Source organism: Lissotriton vulgaris, chromosome 1_1 (assembly GCF_964263255.1).
Source record: "Lissotriton vulgaris chromosome 1_1, aLisVul1.2, whole genome shotgun sequence".
NCBI lineage: Eukaryota > Metazoa > Chordata > Amphibia > Caudata > Salamandridae > Lissotriton > Lissotriton vulgaris.
In genome coordinates, this window is record NC_141685.1 from 1118465272 (window position 1) to 1118488351 (window position 23080).

Below are 23080 nucleotides of genomic sequence, written 5' to 3' on the forward strand. Positions count from 1 at the left end.
ACCCTGAGTTAACGTATCCCTTGGTAAAGTACTGTCCCCTTTTGTAACTGATCACTGCTTCATTTATACCTTTTTGGCACTACAGGAAACATACCAAGTGCAAAGCTGCTCACTGTTGTGTCTCTGATGCGCCGCATCCCAGTGCTATACAGAAGGCTATTTGTGGCGGTGGGATATGTTAGTTCAATATAGGAATGTTTTTTTTCTTTCTTCTTCCAGCTTCATCATTGCAAAATCTATCTTCTCCAAGCTGCAGGACCGGAGAGGAAAGTGTTTGTAAGTATATCTGTCTCCAAGGCACACGTATGTCAAGTAACCACTCTTGCAAACATCTCCTACCTTTGCAACTCCCAAGTTTTTTATTTTTAGGTCTCGCACCTGCAACGCTGCGCGAAGCTCTGTCACAGCGAGACCTATAGCCGTCGGCTATGCTTTCAAGGGCTTAAAGGGGGACAGGAGATGGGCACGCGCAGCCTGCAGGCCAGATCGGATTGGTGAATGCGCGTGTTCACCACGTACAGTTATGCGCTGTGCACATCTGTCTCCCTTGCAAGCCTCATGCACTTCTCGCATGCAGTAACGGGGCGCACACACACAGCCACACCCCCTCCCCCCTGCTTTTGCTTCGCGTTACTTAGGCCACACACGCACACACACACACAACACAGACACACACACACCCACACACCCCCGGCCCCGCCTCCACCAGTACAAGTAAGCCCCACTCACCGCACAGGCGGCCTCTGCCACCACTTCTAATTTCTGCAGCCTCCGCAGGTCTCTCCCTCAGGCATGGGAGTCCTGCGTCACCACTGCTCTTCTGGGCCAGCCACTCCGTGGGCGCGGGCTTCCCTCAGAAGACGGAAGTTCCGCACCACGACAGGCGTGACGCTCCCGAACTTCCGGTTTCGGGATGTGCAAGCTCACAGCTTGTTTTAATTCAATTTCGCGGCCACCAATGCTTGTTGATCATATTGCTGTCTAGCAGAATGCTCCACGCTGCTGACGATGAGTGCCATCAGTCCTTATGTCCAAGACGTGACATTGCTGACTGTTGCTGGGTCATAGGAGGCCAGCTGGGGATCGTGCGTGTCCGAGGTACGTCTTGAACTGATGAAATAAATGTTTTTTAAGGCTAAGTCGTTTGGCCAGCTGCCACTATCTTTCATTGCCTTGTTTAAATATTTTAGGCTTTGAACATGCAGCGTTGTACAGGCGACATGCTGCGCTGCTTACGAAACACATAAAATATTGAAAAAAACAAAGTTCGGCGAGCCACACTTTCAATTTCCTCAGCGCCGCTGGACAAACTTTGTTGGGCAGTGTTTTCGCAGCTCCACCAGGACACCGTTAAAAGTTACAAACTCAAACGCAACATTAAATGGGACTTTTACGCAACCTAAACTAAAAATGCTAATCTTGTGATACCGTTTATTGGTATCGTTATACGTGCGTTGGTTGGTCTCAGTTATAACCAACACAGCAACTCCATTTTTAACAATAATTCAGCTGTCTTCATGTTCAGAAGACGCAAAACTCCCTGGCAGACAACGCAATGCGCAGTCTCATCGGCACCCACAATGACAATGGCGACTAGGGCTGCTCAGGCGTGTTTTCCATGAAGAAGCACTTTCTTGTAACTGGCTTGCTATAATCTACTGGCGGGTGGGTAAGGTCCTTGTTATCACCGGGCTCCATGGTACTGTTGTGATCGACATGGAAAAGATGACCGGCTGAGCCAAAATGGAGAAAAGGGGCAGTGCTTGTTACTGGAACTAAACAAGTAAAACCTGAATTCAATAACTGTTGAATGCCGTTAATGTTAGACATTCATGCGCCCGCACTACCCGCGCCACCAACATTCAAACTTAAGTAAAACTGCTTGTGTCGCCATACAACCCTGGCAGAGCCACCCCGACCTGCGTGTCCAGGGTGCAGGGTGTTGGTGCAGCTGGTTTCACTCCGGTGGCGGCTGCAGATCACAAGGGAGCAGTAAATCTGGGTGTGGGGATTTAAAGGGCCCGAGTCACGTCATCTGGCACATTAATTCGGAGTGAGCGGGTGGCACTCGGAGGTTGCAATTAACTTCAGCCCTCTGTTATTCACAGTGCCGTCATACTGCAGGACTTGTACATTAAGCGCAACATCAAGCAAGCATTGGCAAAGTCAGAAAGATTGGCTTTTAATGCCCAAAGCTTGAGTGCTGTGGGGGCCATCATGGGCAGCACCCACAGTCTGGGCCGCACCTCTTCTGAACAAGCTGCGTTTCTCTTAGGTTGTGCCAATACAATGTGTGTCACAGCCCAGGGAAAGCAACGCCACTCTTAGGATAATTTCCGGGCCAGGAACGCTCCCAATCCTCCAGTGATTAATTTGTAAAAAAAACAAATAAGTTCCAGAGCCCTCGTTAGGAGGGTATCTCACTCGGCACCACACATTGCCCATACCTGCGCTACTAATGACAGTACCAATACAATTCCTAACCACCTCACTCCTAAAAGTGTGACAATTTCAGCCCCATAAAGCTATAAGAATGGCTTGGGCAGCAGGTATTAGTAATTTAATTGTATATTGAATTAATAAACAACTATTGTTTTGATTATCTCTAAATTTACCAAATCGTGCCACCATATGGCACCTGTCATAAGTGCTGAGCCCCGGAAACCACCGGCACAAATTAAGCACTGCTAAACCTCCGTTTATTTCTGCTCCCTCAGCCCATTAACTTTTCAAGCTGGCGGACGTGAGCAAGGGATATCTCACTACCTCCATTAGTTCACCTTTTAAGTTTGTGCCAAGGCCCAGCCATGACAGGAAAGTAGAACCTTAAGTGACATCCATCCATTTGGCCACCATATCTAACCGCACGCGTTGATGTGCCTGTGTGCGCTACCCCATTTTAGGTCCAGCCTGGGCAGCCCATGTGCTGCTCTGTGAGGCATGCTGTATTGGAGTATGGACTTGAAGCTCAGCCCATATTTTTCCTTGGCCTGTGTCATTGTCCTTTTGTAAATGCTGGCTTCTGGTTTGTTAATAGGGTTGTTAGTCCCTCCTTAGTACCGCCTTGTCTTCACTTGTAACCTTCATGAGGACTAGCCGTTTTACTCCTGTTATTACACGGTATGTCTTATTTATTCTGTAAGCACTATTTTCTTTAAAGAGTTTCTCCTACTGCAGGCGCGACATGCTTTCCTGCAATATTCAGCGCAACATGAGCCCTTTCACTTTCCCAGCAGCCCGGTACAATCGCGGTCACTTCTTTCAAATGAAATATGCCTCGCATTTTTTTTAAACTCTGGGTGCATCCATTTGTTGCTCTGGGCTAGTGACTCAAGCGGGTGCATTTTCCCTCCCTTTCTTCTTCTAATACACATCCTGAAAGGACCCTTCTACCTAAAAAAAAAAAAAAAAATCTCCCCACGGTGCTGTAGACCATCCAGTGCATCTGTCCACTTTTGCCACTCGAGCACTCTTACTCCTGTTCTCTCTGAATCACTTTGCTTTCTCTCTCACAGAATGCCAATTGTCCTGGTTGGGAACAAGACCGATCTTCCTCCCCACAGGTAAGTCGCCCTTTTGGATTTATTATCTGTGCCCTAATCTTGTGTGCACTATGTAATAATCTCACCTCTGTTCTGTCTTACGCAGTCGGGAGGTCCAGGTTGAAGAGGGGCAGAAGTTGGCTGATGCCTGGGGTGCAGCCTTCATGGAGTCATCTGCCAAAGACCCTGAGGTATGCAAGTGGGCTGTCATGGGGGCAGTGGTTAACAGAGGGTGCACTAAGGGTGCTGCTTTCTGTTGATTAGTCTATAGAGCAGCGTTCCCCAACTGGGTCGAGCTGATTTTTGGTGGTCGGGCAAAGTCCAAACTATCAATAAAGAGGTCCTTAAATTCTGTGTTTAGCCTGCCACATATGCTGTTAAAGACCGAGACCTTTAAAACAAGGCTACGTCTCCTGACAAATTGCAGCTTATTCTTTTAACATGGGGATTGGTGACTGCAAAGCAAGAGGAGTATTTTAAAGCAACTTGTGTGACTATTTTGCAGGAGTATAGGGTATGAGAAAGGTAAGACATTACAATGCATATTTTTTTTGCAGCACACGAAAATGTAAATACCTGTAAATTAACTGTATGTGTTCAGCAGTGAAAAACTGTATGCACAGTTTTGTTTGTAAATCTAAAGTGTGCTGGAAACTGATATCACAAGGAAATCAAGACCCTTTACTTGATGATGCACAAATGATAGATATTCTCATAAACCTGATTTCCATATATTAACACTTGTGTGCCATACATTTTTCAGTAAAGCTTTTTCTGTGCAAATTAAGTGGCTATTTTAGGGGGGAAATGTGTTATCTGTAAATGAATGCACTACCACACTATGCTTTAGTTACATCCAAAAATTGCCCATCTCCTTTAAAGTAAGGTGGCTCATGAAAGTTTGATGTATAAATTGGATTATGGTTCTAAAATGTTAGTGAAAAATGCTCTAGAGACTATGAAGCAATTGGAGACAATCTGGTACATCTGATGGAACTGGTCCTGTGTGGAAAGCTAGGTTTATTTTCTGCCATCTAGTTGCTTGACCCAGATTTGTTCTCCGCTTTACAGGCAGAGAAACTAAAATAGCTCATATATTTGTCGAAACCGACTTAAATAACCTCCTACTTTCCCTTATTATGCTGAATCTCCCCCGCATGTTTTGTAAGCCACAGTCTTTTGTTTTTCGGCTTTATCATCCTGTGGAAAGTCCACTGTAATTCGACAGAAATGAGCCTTGCTTTTGGTATCGATGAATGTGTATTGTATCCCGTAAAACCTGGGAGCAGGCTTTATGAATGGTTTTTTTTCTCATTGATTTTTCCAGCTTAGCGGAGTTATAGTGCAGTAAGCTTTTTAGTTTTTTCCAGGTTGCAGTAAATAAATCTGTGCAACTGCTGTCGTCCTTAAAAACATCAGGCTAACCTGTATACAGATTTCATTCAAAACATTTGCATGTGACTGGTGGAGGTCTAGACTGGGTTCCAGAAGCACTGTACAACTTGGATTCAGGGTTTCAGACCTAAATAATACTTTGACCAATGGACTAGCCTTGTGACTCCTAAATATTGGACTGGTTATAAGGGGTTTGATTTAATGGGGAAGATCATAGCTGTTCAACTTTCATCCCAGGAAAAACTTTTCAGTCCATCAGACTCTTAAAACATTGCGCCTGGGGCCCCAAAGCAGACAGCCTGCATCTACTCCTGCTGTCTCTACATCACTTACAACTTTGGCTAATATCAGTCTTGGAGCCAAAGATCATTCTGCATCGATAATAACTCTGACTAAAACCTGCTTATGCCAAACGCCCTTTGAATTTTGGGCACAAACTTCAACTCGATAACGTTTATTCATTAGGAACAAAATTATTGTGCACTGATATGTGATGGAGGGTCCAGTATTGTTATTTTTAAAAAGGCTATGTTAACTCTCCAAAAAACACTGGACCTGGCATGAATGATAGTGACCAGTACACTGCTCGAATATTGCATGACAACATTGAGCAATTCTATTAATGAAACTAACCCGACCTGGAGAGTAAAGCACACCAGACGATCAATGGAAAGCGTTGTTGCTGTTCATGGTTGTGGAAGAAGATGGATGAATAAATGAATGGCATGAGCGGATGGCAGACGTTTCTGTTAAAGATAATATAAATTCACTAGGTGAATGCGAGAAGCAGTGTACATCGATCTGGTGCAATGAGACCAGATGACAGCAATTTAGCGGTTTGCGTTTGAACTCCGAATGCAGCCCAGGCCCAAGCTTCTCTGGTTCTTTTTTGTTTTTTAAGGTAAGGGTTGTGCAGGTGAGGGGAAACCCATACAAAGTTAAACACTTGACGGATCCCTGAAGCACTGGGTCTCTTTTACAGTAGCACACACGCTCAAGTTGTAGTGTAAATTGACCTTTCAATTCATCCAAAATATTGTAATCTAGTATTCACAAGCTCTCTGATTTGAAGTCTAAAGTGTTACCATTCGGAATAAACCTGGCTCCACGGATGGATAGAGGCAGCTGCCATGGCTGTTAGCAACCTCTGCAGTTTAATATTCTGGTAAAGGAGGACATTACCACAGTTCCATACAGTTGGAGACAGCAGTGTTTGTGGAGAAACTTGGTTTGTCACATGTTGAATGCAGTAATAACGTAAAAGACTATACTCGCCTGTCATCTTGGCAGACCGGTTACTGACCTTGTAAGGAGTAAGTTAACTGACTGGATTACTTTCACAGTCTTACTGGTAGGTACTGACCTAAGTTAGTTCACTCCTTTGGTCACACCACCTTGGTTACTTTTCTAAAGGTGTATTAATTTTTGCAAAAGTTTGCGTTTTGCCCCTGTGTCCTGATGTGAGAGCCAGGAGGCCCCAACACGGAACGTTACAAATGGCCACTGAACCCTTATAGAACCATTGATTTGGATAACAAAAAATCTTTGTTTTTTTAGCGCCAAGATGCCTATGGGTGAACGCGTGCTTTACAAATAAACATTGTTACATTATATGGATTCTACCCACCTGCTAATGGGACAGAACCATCTTCATATTGTCCCAGCTAAACATTGAAAGATCCACAAATAAAACCTGTTCTTGTTGGATCCCGATCGATATACTGATTTTTGTTAAAGTTTAATTTGATGTCTGTCTGAAGAGATTTCTTTGAGGGGGGGTCTTCTGGATCCAAACACTAGATTGCAGGAAAATTCAAGGCATGTGAATCTATACCAGGTATAAAGCTACAAAAGCAGTCCGCAATGGCCAGATTACTTGCCAATCGTTTCCTTGGATCAGATCCTTTCTTGACTGTTGTGTTCCTTCACCATAGACCCCCCCACCCCACCTTGAAGCTATAAGCTGTTTGTGCCTCTGCTTAAGCCCCTTCTTGCCGATTTGACTTAATGCTGCAGCATATTTGTAAGTAGTGTAACGGGAAATAAAACTATGAAATGCACGAAAATATAATCTGGTATTGAGACACCCCCTCCCTTCTTCCCCCCCCCCCCCCCCCCCCCCCCCCAACCAATCTCGCACTATGTATAGAGGATCTACATCATTGGGGCCAAAAAGTGTGTCTGTTGTATTATCGAGGGCCGCAATAATGGCAGGTGGGAGGTATAAGGTGTGCCTAGGGGAAGCAAAGCATGTACATATAAAGGCTGAATTGCACATTATGAAACAAGCAAGAAATCCTTGGATAAACCAGCTTTCCCACTTGTGTGTAGACAATTGTTTTCTTTGACTTTACCCAGGGACATTTTAAGGCATTGACAAAGTGGGCTCTAGCCCAGGGCCCCAGCCCTTCAAGCCCCCCCCTAATATAACCAGCTCTGTTCTGAGAAGTCTTGACCTGGTGAGCTTGAGTAATTCTTAAACCTATTCTTTTAATCAGCATTTTCCTTTAATTCATTTTTAACATGTGTGTTGTGTGAGAGTCTATTACAGACATTTTGCAGAGAAATGTGTTTATGGTTCATGCAGAATCCACAAAAAATAGTTTCTTTTAGATCACAACAGGACCTCACAAATTAGAAATTGGAGGGTGTCTGAGATTATTTGCAATAATACTAATGACCTTCTGCTGTGTAACAATAAACACATATCAATATCCTTAAATATTTGCTGCAAACACAGAATTTGGGCGAGCGCACCTGTCCACTGTCAGTAACCTGGCCAAAAAGGGCATGAGAGAGCTGAATTTGTACCATAAATTCAAAGTTGTTTCATACAGGGCCTCCAAAAATGTTTGTCCCAGGGCCCCGAAATCCTTAAAATGTCCCTCACTTTACCTTCGTTTTCTTCATTATCGCATATAAGAGGACCTCGAAATACATGACTTCAGGATGAGCACTGTACAAAAGGTTATCTTGCTTTTTATTTGCTAAACTATAATGTTATATATATGTAATGGGAACACTGGCCAATAGGGAGGTAAACAAAACAACGGATTTGCCTCTTAGTTCATTATTTGCAGAGTTGCCGGGTGGAGGGAAAGCATGTATTTTTCTAAATCATCTTTGCAAACTATCACCTTAAAGAAAAAGAATTCTCAATGTGCTGATATAATCTGATGTACTAAGATGAAATGCTTCTGTATGTTAATGAAATCCACTTTTTGAATTTTCAAGAGACTATCGGATTTTTACAATTGCAACACGTCTTTAAAATTAAGGTGTTACTAAATTTAAGTAGTGCACAACACCTTAATTACTTACTTTAACGTCAGTTAAGCTGTAAATAAATATGTTCCCCTTCATTTTAACAATTTTTCAACATTACTGTTGAGTCGGGAAACGGCAGCCCAGTGCTGCTGTTGACCAGGGGGCCACACCTTGAATATCATTGATCTACATGAAACTTCCAGCACAATGGAAGCATCCTGAACTTTTGAACACTACTTTAAGAGCATTGCTGAAACAATACTGACTTCACATAAGCTATTGTGTTTTCATCATTAACATGAGCAGACAGTGACTGCTATGTCTAAATGTTGAGTGGTTTATTAAAAGTAGAATTGCAAACTGATTTTATATACTGCCCCAAGTTGCAGTTGGAGACACTTGTATTACATGTTTTCCACAAAGCTCCACTTAAGAGGTTTGTCTGGTTCCCCCTTGGTACACTGTATGTTTTACCTCCACTAAATCGGACTATGTAGTTAGTTAAGTGATGTTTGTGTGTGTGTATGTATATATATATATCAATCCTTGAAGTGCCTTAAGCATTTAAGAGGCACACTGCAGGTCTCTTCCCTCTGGGTTTACAGCTCAGCATGCCTTGCCGCTTCACATTTCATTCAAACGCCCGACACGTTTCAGAGAACCACCCCCTTCCTCATGGGCTGCAAATGAAGGCACACGATATTGCATCAATTTCATTTGGACCTTTTATTAGAAACAAGCCCCTCAGTGAGCATGTGCTTTGTGCGTCATGCCAACAGGGTTTACTGGGACTTGTGGTCCATTGATGCGGTTTGTTTTTTATTCCTTTTAGTAAGGTCGAGTGTCCAATCATTAATAATGCATTGTCTTTACTTGCCTTAAGTAGGCTGTGTTGCGATCTGACACGCTGTATTTAATCTCTGGCATCTCTGTGTTTCAAGGCTAACACAAGGAGATGATGGACAGAGTGCTGAAACTTTTCAAACGCTCACCCCCAGTCACAGATCTGGGTTGAATCCATCATCATTCTTTAGCTCGCTTTGCCACCGCAGTTTAGACATAGCTATATACAAATCAGTCTTGACCCTGTGCCTCATGGGAACAGTTCAGCGCGAACTGCCAAGCCATGTCTTCCCTGGACCGGAAACAAGCCTCCTGGGACCGGTTTCAGGCTAACAGCCCTAGCTTGAATCCAGTGGCAAAGTGAACAAGGGACCCACGTCTGGGCATACCCTGCCAACTTAGGGCGAACAAGGCAAACACAAGGAGATGATGGACGGAGTGCTGAAACTTTTCAAACACTCACCCCCAGTCACAGATCTGGGTTGAATCCATTATCATGCTTTAGCTCACTTTGCCACCCCAGTTCAGACACCGATATATGCAAATCAGTTTTGACCCTGTGCCTCATGGGCACAGTCCAGCCCGAACTGCCAAGCCATGTCTTCCATGGACCGGAAACAAGCATTCTGGGACCGGTTTCGGGCAGGATCAAGACTGATTTGCATATAGCTGGGTCTGCACTGAGGTGCAAAGTGAGCTAAACAACCCAGATCTGTAAATGGGGGCGAGTGTCTGAAAAGTTTAGCGCTCCGTCCATCGTCTCCTTGTATTTATATCTGTATTTCAGACATGCTTTCAGAAAAACCTCAGGAGATGGGAAGAGGCCTTTTCGATTTAATCTTTTGATTGCAAAATATGGAACTCTTAGAGGGGAATCTTGGCCTGCTTCTAGTGCTCTCCACAACATTCGAGGAATTAAAGCTTTTGCATTGTTTAGAGAGACTGAGGTTCCCAGTCATTTCTTACAGCCTGTCCAGTCCCATGTCCATTCACTTGAAGATGTTTTGGTTACCACCGACCATTTTGCTTGTACTCTATTTGAAGACCAATGTGAGCCATTCCCATATTCTAAAGTGCTTTGCTAATTTCGGTCCTGTCCACAATTCTAAATAAGAAAATAACTATGTGGACTTAAACAGCACTGTTCTCTCAGACCAAATATTGTACTGTAACAGATTTAGATTAGAAAATGAGTCAAAGTTTTATTAATTAGGTAAGGGTCCCGTTAAGTAATCTCTCAAATTGCAAAACAAAGTGCACAACTGTGTTACAGTACTGCTTTGGGGCTGTGAAGATTATCTTCCAGATGTGCAAGAAGGGCTTCCATATACTGTAAATGTATGTGAGGCCAAGGATCTACATGCAGCCACACACTGGGCAGAAGTTTGGGGGTACATTGACTCCAGAAATATATCTATAATTGAAAACACTTCTTGAAATGGTTATTTGAGCTTTCTTGGAGCATCCTTGTTTGGCACATAAGTTTAGATCCTGGGCATTTTCAATTATTGGGGGGGGGGGGGGCACAATGAAACCAGCATCACTTTGGATCATAATTTAGAAAGTACCAGTACTTGGGCCTTGAGATAGTTTTTAGGTCTTGCAGAGAGACCTATTGCCGTCAAACCACAAAGCTGAGTTCACGATGCGGATTTGTAGAAGTGCACGTGCTCGTGAACGCGCTTCTATCCCCCTGCCTTGCTCTTCAAAGGCTCCCCTTACCATTTGCTCCTACCTCCCCGCCCACTGCTTCACACTTCACGGCCGCCAGGCCGTGACTCGCATTGCTGCCCAGCCCCCCTCCCAGCGCTGCCTTGTTTCCACGGCCGGCCTCCGACCCCACCCTGTCATTGCTTGTTAATTGCACGCTTTCACTTTTAACAATAGCGGCCGTCTCTATACCACCCAGTCCCGCCCTCCCAAGCTTCCATGTTGCTTCCGGACTAAAGCGTTAAATGAGCAATGCTTGTTTGTTTTTACAGTGCTTGCTTTTTTTTTTTTAGTTTCAGCGCATTACAGTGCGCTTTTACTCTTAACAATAGTGGCATTTCCCATCCTGCCCGGTCCCACCCTCCAAACCTTCACAAACTCTTCGATCACTTCCTTGCAGTCTGCCTGCTGAAGTTTCACTTTGTGTGCCAAGCGCTTTGTTTTTTTGTAGAACTTGGCCTTCGGCTTCTGGTACCTCATGGCCCTTATGGCTGATTCCTACTCTGATGTTTTCTGCCACACATGGGCACGGCACAATTTCATTTTAGCAGCCGCGCACCTGCAGTTTCTTTTTTTCCAGCATTGCAGCTTGCTCCTCTTTGTGTCCCGTGTCATTCCGCTCCAGCGTCCATGCTTGGGGTTCCCTGATCTTTGGTGTGTCTCACTGTTTCTTGGGTCACTTTATATCACTGTCCCAGCATTAGTGCTCTCTCCTCCCCCCCCCTTCTCTCTCTGTTGGTGTCTCCTTGAATCTGTGTGCCACACCATTTGTTGTCTGAGCCTCGGCATCAAAGGGTCCGCTCCCACGCCCCATAAGGGCCCACCCCCCCCCACCTCCGCCACCCTCCCTCGGTGTCACCTCCCATTTGCAATGCAATCGCGGGCCGCAGCACTCGTGCTTTAGCTGTAAACATCTCAGGTTGCAGCTCGGTGCCGCGATTGCATTCAAATGCTTGTTTCATGTACTTCCTTTCATGTTCCTATTCTTTTTCCCCTTCAGGCAACTTTTTCCCTTTCTTCTTTCTTCACCTCTCGTCATCATCTTTCCTTCCCTCGTAGTTTATTCCTTTTCTCCCCTTTCCTTCCCTTCTGAGTTGTCGCCTCTCCTCTCATCCTTTCCCTCTGCTTATGAACATCTAAGCTCTTCTTTCCCTCTCTCTCATTTTCCTGTTCCCCTGTGACCTTTCTCTTCGTCCTTCTTCAAGATCATTTCTCCTTTGTTTTCCTCTTAATTCTGCTGTCCTTCTGAACCCCTTCGTCTTTCCACTCGCTCTCTTCCTATTGTCTTTCCTTTAGCTCTTTTCTCTTTCCTGTCTCTCTCTCGCTCCTTTCATCGCTCTTTCTTTTCTGTACTCAGCAGCATTCCACCGGGGGCTGCCGCATCCCCCACATCTCTGTTGAGAATGCCATGCAGACAAAGCTCGCAGTGTCTCTAAATATTAAACCACAAAATGTTTACCACACATTTTGGACCAGAAACAGAATGCCTCTTTCTAAATATCTCTAGTTTTTTTTTCAGCCCGGGCTCTCACCCGTGTAATGCCAGTCACGGATTGGCTCTGGGTTTCCCCGACCCTACATGCCTTCGGCACTGCCCTCTTTTCAGCCTTGTTTCCTTTTCTGCCTCCCACCACTCTAACCACTCTCCCCCTCACTCATTCCATTGGCATTGTTCCTACCTTCAGCCCCCCTTTTCACCACCTTGCTATTACCCCCATCACGCGTGTCTCTGCAGTGTGTGTGTGTGTGTGTGTGCATGCATGTGTGTCTGAAACAGTTTATCTCAGTGTACACTGGCATGCGAGGACGTGTTTGTATGTGACGACGTGGTTGTATGCGAGTATATCTGAATAGTGTTGAAAACCCATCCCTGCATGTGTGCATTGGAAGTGTGTGTGTGTCTGGTGTGTATGCATTCAAAGATCATCGCGTGTGTATATTCTATGTAATGTGTAAGTGTGTGTTAACCGATGTTGGTGTATGCATTCAAGAATCCATCTGTATGTGTTTTTGTGTATGATGATTATCTTTTTGTGGTGGTGTTATCTGCATTCAAAGACGGAGTTGGGTGTTTTTCATTTTAACACCTTGGCTGCTAGTGGTTTTCCCCTCCTGTGCTGGAAAGTAAGATCTATACTTGTTCATGACAAGGTCAGCTCGTCATAAGCACAGCTCCACTGTGCCTCATGACGAGCTGAGCTTGTCATGAGCAGGGAAGGGGTTAATGTATCTTTTGTTTTGTGTGTGTGTATCATGCCTGTGTGTAGCATAGACGACGATTTATCTGTTTAATAATGTCATCTCGCCTATATTTATATAGTAGCATGCATCTGAATTTGTGGTCTGTCTTGACTGTCCATTTCTCCAATGCTTTTGCATATTGTGTTGAGCGGAGTTGATTTTGTGCCATTTGCTGTGTCTACTGCAGTGTGTATTTTATCAGGTACTTTTATCTGGGGCTATGGGAGAAACTGAAAGCCATTAGTCGTCCATTGTGTGAGGTGCCACCCCAGCATCACTCAGCACCACCACAGCATCACTCAGTACCACCACAGCGCCACCACAGCATCACCACAGCGCCACCACAGCGCCACCACAGCATCACTCAGCGCCACCACAGCGCCACCACAGCATCACTCCGCGCCACCACAGCACCACTCCACGCCACCACAGCATCGCCACCACAGCATCACTCAGCGCCACCCCAGCATCACTCAGCGCCACCCCAGCATCACTCAGCGCCACCCCAGCATCACTCAGCGCCACCCCAGCATCACTCAGCGCCACCCCAGCATCACTCAGCGCCACCCCAGCATCACTCCACGCCACCCCAGCATCACTCCACGCCACCCCAGCATCACTCCACGCCACCCCAGCATCACTCCACGCCACCCCAGCATCACTCCACGCCACCCCAGCATCACTCATCGCCACCTCAGCGCCACTCGGCATCACAACAGCATCACTCAGCGCTACCCCAGCATCACTCAGCGCAACCCCAGCATCACTCGGCACCACCACATTATCACTCGGCACCACCACATTATCACTCGGCACCACCACATTACCACTCGGCACCACCACAGCACCACTCGGCACCACCACAGCACCACTCGGCACCACCACAGCACCACTCGTTACCACCACAGCACCACTCGTTACCACCACAGCACCACTCGTTACCACCACAGCATCACTCGGCATCACCACAGCATCACTCGGCATCACCACAGCACCACTCTGCACCACCTCAGCACCATCACTCGGCACCACCACAGCATCACTCGGCACCACCTCAGAACCATCACTCGGCACCACCTCAGAACCATCACTCAGCACCACCACAGCATCACTCAGCACCACCACAGCATCACTCAGCGCAACCCCAGGTTATAGGTGTCACATTTGCGAAAGTTATAACTATTGGCATTGTAAATGACAAAGCTATTAATTTAGCTATTTTCAAAACCAACACATAAATAAAAAAATTGTCATTTACAAGACCAATAGCTCAAACTTTCCTAATGCGAGACCTATTGCATTGCAAATGCTTGTTTAGAATTGTTATACCAACTACCTTCTATGTTCGATCAGTGCTGCAGGTTGCTGAAATCTTATAGAATTTGGCATCCGTCATAAGGAGTCAGTTCCCCTAAATCAATGGAGTGCCATTGATGGCTTAGATGTCCCATGCTGTACAAGGATAAAGTCATTCTCGCACCAGTTCTTGCCGTAATGCGCAAGTGAGTATTTGGAAATGGAAAGAAAATGTTTTCATAAAGATGGACTTCTGCGACAAGTTTCACCACTACATATTGGCCAGTGACCTCACTTAAGAAAATTGGGGAGGGGTTTGATTGCAGGCTGCCTCCGACAGCACCGACCTGCGAGAATGTTGTCTGCTGGGATGGTTCGCTCGTCCCACAACTTGAAAGGTGGGTTACATGCTCATAAACTTGGCACTAGTAATGGCCAGGACGGCAATTGATATGAAATGGAAATAGTCTTGTTCCCTCACAATAACAGCATGACTAGGTAAAATGGGCACAAATAGAGAATATAGCTTCACAGGGGAAGTCTGAAAAGACTAAACAAAACCTTAGTGAGTCATTGGGACAAAACACTACTGGGTTTTCCTGCAGTCCCTTCTTAAACGTGTGCTTTTATAGCTCTAAAGTTTTGCGACAGTTAAACATTGAACAACTTATAATGCACTAGTTAATACAGAGAAAACATGTTGGCAGTACACTGCGATGTTACACCCTCTGACATTCTGATCATTCAATTGGATGGGTGGGTCTGCACTCCTCTAGTAAACCTATTTAATCACAGTGTATGGTGTGTGATAAAGTTGTGTGCATAGGGAGAGGGTACCACAACCCCTAGGTACTATGTCTGAAATGAGTCCTCGGAGACCGGGGACTATGCAGCCCACAGCAATCAGGCAATTATGCCTCAAACATTTATAACTACATTTTCAAAAAACTTTTCATTTATTTTTTTTAAACGCAAAATTATCAAATGTTGCAATTATCTTACACAATTTTCAAAAAACATCAATAAATCATAGCTTCAGGGAAATTCATGAATGCATCAATGCAAATTTCATACAATTATATCGAACCAATATCATTTTTCAAGCAAAAGTAAATAAAGCTTTCAAACACCCAATGCATTTCGGGTCCCTTCCTCAGGGGTATAATAAAGTTTCAAATATTCAAAGATTTCAAAAGTTCAAAGTTTGAATCCGCAGGGATTGTTCAGGTAACGTATCTACAACAGAATGTGCTTTGCATTCAAAATTAATTGTATACATTGCATGTCTTACATTTATCACATTCACCGTGACCTCGGGGTTTGCATTCTCCCAAATATCCAGTGATAAAAAAAGAGAGAAGTGGAACTATCAAAACTTTTTAAAGATACAATAAAGTGCCTATAGAGATATGAGGAAAAAAAGTTACATCTTAGAACCCACCCATGCGGTGTGAACATGAAGTTCAAGCTAACCAAGATTAGTGCCGGTCTCCCAAAGAGTAGAAACTGGTAAGGGAGTGGCGGGAATGCTAAATAAAACTCGTGGTATTGAAAAATAATAATGATTAAAGTATACTCTGATAAAAATAATTCAATTATGTACCGTATCGTATTCACAAGATGACACTGATTAATGGCGCCTCTTGAATTATCCTGGCCAAATCTGTGAGTAGGTAGATAAAAATGTAAACCGTGTTGCCCTGTATGTGTCAATTCTCCTAATTTTATCCACCTTAATCAATATGTACATACCAATCTCTATCGAGTAGTATTCCTTTCTCAAGTGCGCATCCTTTATCTTTGAAACAACATTTACCAGTCTCACAGATGATGAGAATTAAGAGGATAACTTCAGATGAGGACAATTGTCAACAAGAGATTGAAACACAAGAAAGACAATATAGAAAGAGGGGGTACCCAGAGAATACACTGAGTGAAGCGAAAAGGACAGTGTCCACCAAACGAAGGGAGGATCTTTTGAAAAAACAAATAAAGGCCACATCTAAGAGAGAAGTGTATGGATTAAAACACTCTGTACAAGCTCCGAAGATCAAAGCCATCATCCGTAAAAGGTGGGAACTGATAGAAAATGAACCTGATTTTCAGAATATTTTCACTCAACCCCCTTTATTTGCGCACACTCGAGCACAAAATTTACGGGAACTTTTGAAAAAACCTTCAAGCCAACAATGTTCCAAGGGTTTCAAGGGCATGAGGAAATGCCACAACTGCGGACAATGTGGGAATGTCATTACAGGGAAAGTCTTTCAACAGCCTAGGACTGGGAAACCAATACCTTTGAAACACACATCTGACTGCACGACTGAAAATGTCATTTATGCAATAAAGTGTCCATGTTGGTTAGTCTATATTGGCAGAACGAGTAGAAAAATTAAAACCAGGATAGTGGTGCATAAAACTCGCATTAGGAACTAGAACTTAAACTCATCACTGGCAGCACATCGGGTGAATGCTACACACACCATTCCCCAACTTCGCTTTACTATCCTAGAACATATCACATCACACCCAGGCATGGATATCAACACCACTTTAGCTAGAAAAGAAACTGCATGGATAAAAAAACTGGGGACCATAATCCCGGGGGGTCTGAATGACCACTATGAACTTTTATGCTATTTGTGAAAAAACATGCGCCTTAGATTGTAAGGGGGAATATTGCATCCTTTTGGAATATCAGTTTATCTTTTGAGGTCATTTATTTCATTTTATTTGAACTAGTTTTATCGCACTCGCACCTTTTTTTTATTTTATTACGATGTCTTCACTTTTTCACAATTGGATAATTGACCATTCGTACCCTTTCGCGGTTTTTCCTGGTATTGATGTAACTTTGGTATATCTTTCCTACTTTGGAGCTGCTCGATATTTGAGCAAGAACCATCTGGAAGGAGCAAAATGAGGAACAGTCCCCTTTTGATGTTCTTTGTTACACGCATTCGTTCGAATATATGCAGTTCTATCGGTCGGCAGCTCACTGCTCCACATTGTCGGCGAAATCGGGTGCACGACAGGTACGGGCTTCATTGGCGCGAGCACAGGCAGCGTTTGAATTTTTGGTGATACATAATACTAAGTGAGAGTCAACTTGTTTGTAGACTTGATTTACGAAATAGAAGGAGGAAGATAGAAGCGGGAACGTGGAAGATTTGTGTACGTCTCATTCTACTTGGGGTAAGAAGGAGACTACGGTCCTTTTTTTGAGTTTTTTTAACAATCTACATATCAGGAACCGGTTTAAACGGGGATTGTTTATCTTCATTCTTCTACCAGGCATATAATTCACATATTGACGGCCTTTGTGATTTGGGAACAACTTCAGGAATACTACTAGATAGAGATTGGTATGTACATATTGATTAAGGTGGATAAAATTAGGAGAATTGACACATACAGGGCCACACGGTTTTGATTTTTATCTACCTACTCACAGATTTGGCCAGGATAATTCAAGAGGCGCCATTAATCAGTGTCATCTTGTGAATACGATACGGTACATAATTGAATTATTTATCAGAGTATACTTTAATCATTATTATTTTTCAATACCACGAGTTTTATTTTGCATTCCCGTCACTCCCTTACCAGTTTCTACTCTTTGGGAGACCAGCACTAATCTTGGTGAGCTTGACCTTCATGTTCACACCGCATGGGTGGTTTCTAAGATGTAACTTTGACTTTTTATTCTCATATCTCTATAGGCACTTTATTGTTCCGTTAAAAAGTTTTGATAGTTCCACTTCTCTCTTTTTATCACTGGATATTTGGGAGAATGCAAACCCTGAGGTCACGGTGAATGTGATAAATGTAAGACATGCAATGTATATAATTCATTTTGAATGCAATGCACATTCTGTTGTAGATACGTTACCTGAACCATCCCTGTGGATTCAAACTTTGAACTTTTGAAATCTTTGAATATTTGAAACTTTACTATACCCCTGAGGAAGGGTCAAGAGGGACCCGAAATGCATTGGGTGTTTGAAAGCTTTATTTACTTTTGCTTGAAAAATGATATTGGTTTGATATAATTGTATGAAATTTGCATTGATGCATTCATGAATTTCCCTGAAGCTATGATTTATTGATGTATTTTTTGAAAATTGTGTTAGATAATTGCACCATTTGATAATTTTTTCGTTTAAAAAAATAAACAAAAAGTTTTTTGAAAATGTGGTTGTAAATGTTTGAGGCATAATTGCCTGATTGCTGTGCGCTGCATAGTCCCCGGTCTGCGAGGACTCATTCTGATCATTCAGGCATGGCATGGAATGGCTCCTCCCACTGGGTGAGCAACGTTTCAGCGTATCTAACACTTAAGCAACTCAATGCTTCCTTTATTGGAATCACTGCAGCACAACCTGCTAACTTAAACTACACTTGTGATGCTATTGTGTCACACACTTTTGGGAGGCGAGATATTTTCGTTGGTCCCGAATTGGTAGCCCATTGATTTATTTACTCACCAAGTTTGATAAATCACCATTATTATTTTAAGAGCGCTCAGTTATATAACATGTAATACCTAGACAATTGTGCCAGAATCCAAGCCAAACAGGGTTAGCTTGAATTCAATTTTAATTATTATACTTTATTTGCATAATTGCTTAGCATGTTAATAAGCATGGTACTGATAATGCAGCGTCTTGAGCGGAGTATTCTGTCACACAAACGTATAAATTGCTATAGATCAGGTGTCTCCAACCAGTCTATCACAAGCTATCAGTTGTTCAGACACCTTCGGAGCAGCTCATGGCCTCCAGTTGATTTTTAAATAAGCACAGGGTCACGTTTTCCTTACAAAGTTAAGGGAAGACTGTGTTTTACATTGTTGGCATAAGGCTGCAGATAACCAGGCTTGATAATGAGCAGTGCTCAATCAGATTTATAAGCTGGGGCACAGAGGTAAAGCACTGAAGTATTTCACTCCTTAAATAAAACACCTTGTCTGCTCAGTATTGGAGCTGAGAACAAAATTATGTTTCTGGATGCTTTTAAATGGGAGTAAATTCTAGTGAAAGTAACCACAATGATTAAAATAACTCTTCATTTTAATTTCTTCATTTCAAAGTGTCAAATAGCAGGCCTCTTGCTCCCAGTGGTCAGTAGACCTTGCGCAATATCTATAACTAAAAATTATTATTATTTTTGTTTTGATTGGAGAAATTTAAAGTCAAGAAAAATATTTCTATCTACCAGTAAGTTGTAATATCTTTCTTCACTTTCAATAAATAAAGCCAGTTACATCTTAATATTTAATAAAGCATGTTTCTTCACTTATAAATTCCGTCCATTTAAACAAATGGCTGTATTTTTTCTGTTTATAAATATGGCACCGTGTCCAGGCCACTTGGAGCAAGATGCCTGGTGTTTGCAAATGTGACACTTGGAAGTGGTAGAACATTTAAATGATGAGTTTTATGGAATCTGTAAGAACAAAGTTAACTCTTTAGTTTAATTTTCTCCCAAGTGCCACCTTTACACACAGCAGGCATCACTGTCCATTTGCTGGTAAAGACTGTACCTTATTTATAACTGAAAAATACATTTTAAGTGGGAGAAATGTAAAGTGCAGAAAAAATGTGCCATATCGTGTACATTTTTTATAAAAAAAATTCTGCACTTAACATTTCTCCCATTTACAAAAAAATGGTTGTATATTTGCATTATACATGTAAAAGCGCCACAAATGACGAACAAGATGTCCTGTGCCATAGGTACATGCGACACAAGCTCCCAGTCACCCACACACATCTCATTTATATGCACACATGTTCATACATCCCCCAAAGACCACACTCTCACTGACACACATGGCAGCCCTTTCCTAGTCCCCCTAGTCAAAGTATTTTGTTCCAACTATAGTACCAGGCTCTATGGAAATTGGGCTTAAAGCCAATGAAGGTAGACGGGGGGGGGGGTCTGGAAACAATGCACGAGTGACTTGGCCTTTGGTCTCTCACAATTATTTTCACTGATCAAAAGTGGCTCTCAGTACAGAAAAGGTTGGAGACCCCTGCTACAGATATTATGTTTGTAACATTATTCCTGATTTTTCTCATGTATGGCTGTTAACTTACTCTTGTTTAGAATACGATGGTTCAACTGCAGCACGGGATGGCTGTATGGTTTCATATGTTCTATTTTCAAAACTTATAAAACATGTTTAATCATTCTGTTTCGTAGCCAAAAAAGTCAGACCTTGACCAAAGGTGAACCACAAGTTTTCTCAAATCTACTGCAGTCAAATGTAAGGCAGGACTTAAGCCAAAATCCTAATGCCCCATCATAGCACCATCTTCATAGCAACTGATCTGGTGCTCCACAGCACTTACATAAATAAAATGCATCTTTGCTTTACTATGTCCTCTGTTCCCAGAGTAGGTTCTTTTCTTAATGCACGCTGTGGTGATCCAATTATCCTGTATTTCACGTCGCCCCTAAATTAATCTGAGAAACGACTCCAAAAAATCCTCTGCAATTCATTAAAGCGCTGCCTATCCCCAACCAGAAGTGGCAATTAATGAAAAACGTGCAGCTGTTAGAGGAGGAAAAATGGGAATGTCATGTCTTCTGCAGAGACAAATAACCTTGCCGTCCAAGAAACCCACCTTTAAACGTATGAGCAGTTCCACTTTCAAACAGAAGTTGTCTTGTGAAGATTCCATTTACAGTGTGCCTGTTGTGTTGTAATACCATTTTATTGACAACATGCAACGTACGCTCTCGCATTCTAGCCCGTTGTTCAATCCCTTGCTCCATACCTGCAACCTGATCTTCTTTCTTTTCTTTTCACAGAAGAGCTGCATCATCTTCACAAAGATCATCGAAGAGATTGACCGTGTGGAGCGGTCCTTTGGTGAGGATGAAAAGAAGTGCACTGTGATGTGAGCACTTCACCCTGTTTGGAGCTGTTGCTGAAGGGAATGCTCTATGCCGCTGGCTTATGTACAGTGTGGGATTGCAGGAAGTGAAGTTTAATGTGTGACTCTGTCCTAAATTTCGCTTCCATCTCTATACTGGTCCGGTTCACTGTGGTATCTACATCTATCGGTTTATGCAGAGCCCTCACCAGGTGCAAAGTCCTGATTCTGTTGCTCTGTCACCTGCATATAAAGTGAGAGAGTCTATAACTCCACACTCCAGGATTAGATGAGGTGGAGGCAATGTAGTCATTCACTTTTTTTTTCTTCTCTTTTTTGCATACATCCATTGTGTATTCCTCCTCTCCCCCATTCCCCTTACTTCAGTATTTTGATTGTCAGAGGGTGTGTTACATGATCTAATTTATGTTCGCAGGATTTTGATGTATTTATGTCCAGTCGGGCCCTTGAGTGGGTGTTTACAAAAGGCGTCTCACTGGTCTCCGATGGCTGGTTGGGGCGCCTCATACTGTGAATGTGTCCGTTCTACCTCAGTTTAGGAACTTCCTCATTCTTGACTGAAATGTTCAGGTTTGAGGGAGGGCGTCTTATTGGAGCTGTCCACTGCAAAGGCTGCTTCTGCTGGGTTTCCCTGAGCTTTGCTCCAGAAGCTTTGCACTGGATGTATGCATTCTCTTGATGCAGAGCCTCATGAGAATCCTGCTGTTCCTCCATGGCAAGACCTGCTACAGCAGGGTGTCGAGGCGGTGTATTCCTCACAAACCCTATTGCTGCTGCTGTTTTGTATATTATATGATTGTGGTGGAGCAGAGTTGGGCCCTGTGTTGCACAAACAGACTTAGTGATGGTTTACAGGAAAAGAGGCAGGAGTGCTTGTTGCGCAGATGGTTGTGCACATGTGAAGAGTCATTTCTTCACCAGGTGGTTACCCTCTCCTCCGAAATCTGTGCCTTTGGTTTAGAATTTTGTAGTAAATAATGTTTCTTACAGCTGTTAGGGGGTGGTTGCAGGGAGTTATTTACTTTAGTTTTTTAATAAGTATTTTTTGTTCTTTATTTCAAAGAATATTTTGTTTTGTGAAGGTTTTTACACAAGTGACAAAAACTGATATATTTTGGAGAGTTTCTGCTTTTTGTAAATAAAATGGTTACTTAGTTTCAACTTCTTGTGTTTTTTTTCTTTCTCTGGACTCGTGCAGCATAGTAAGACTGACCACTGGTATAGTATTATCTAGTTTTTCCTTTTTTCAAATTTTAAAGGATCAGAGGATTTATATCCAGACTGAGGACTGTTTAAAAGGTGTATTAATTGTGTGTCTGTCTCTTCATGGTCCAGGTGACATGCTAGTGATTGCCCAAAAATAAAAAATATCCCCTCTTGAGATCTGTTGGTGGCCTAATATTAAGGCTGAATGATCCAGTTCAAAAGACTGTTCAGCCAAGTTGGGACTGGTTTGCTTAAAGTATATGACCTTGCAAAACAGTACCTGGAATATTGATGTACATAATGTTGAATAACAGTGATTGAACGATCATCCTGCTGTGCAATTTTCCTCCTACAACTAGAGCCAAACATAGTGGCAATAGTCATGGCCAATACAGTACACCCAATGATCCCAACCCTTACACACTTAAACTATTTGGCATCATGTCCCGAAGATCCATTAGACTGCAGCTTTACAGGCTCTATAGTTGTATGGAATTATAAGCCACCCATGTTGTTCTTAGGTGCAAAGAAAACATTTGATTACATTGATTGGTGCTTTCTCCTTAGATGTTTTCTTAAATTGTTTTATTTAAACCTTTTACAGTATTACATGACCTCTTAACGATACACCGTGATATTGGCTGGATGCAGCACCGACCCACAGCGGGTTCTTAA

General features: G+C 43.0%; 1 protein-coding gene across 1 annotated transcript in view; it reads left to right on the forward strand.

Annotated features, from left to right (window-relative positions):
• Positions 1-22360, forward strand: part of RHEBL1 (RHEB like 1) — a 35218-nt gene extending 12858 nt beyond the window's left edge. Inside the window, exons 5-8 of the mRNA XM_086963704.1 lie at positions 220-276; positions 3516-3563; positions 3649-3733; positions 21114-22360. Of these exons, the coding sequence (XP_086819830.1) occupies positions 220-276; positions 3516-3563; positions 3649-3733; positions 21114-21206 (283 nt within the window). The 3' untranslated portion in view covers positions 21207-22360. The remainder of the gene's footprint in view (positions 1-219; positions 277-3515; positions 3564-3648; positions 3734-21113) is intronic.
• The last annotated feature ends 720 nt before the right edge of the window (positions 22361-23080 follow it).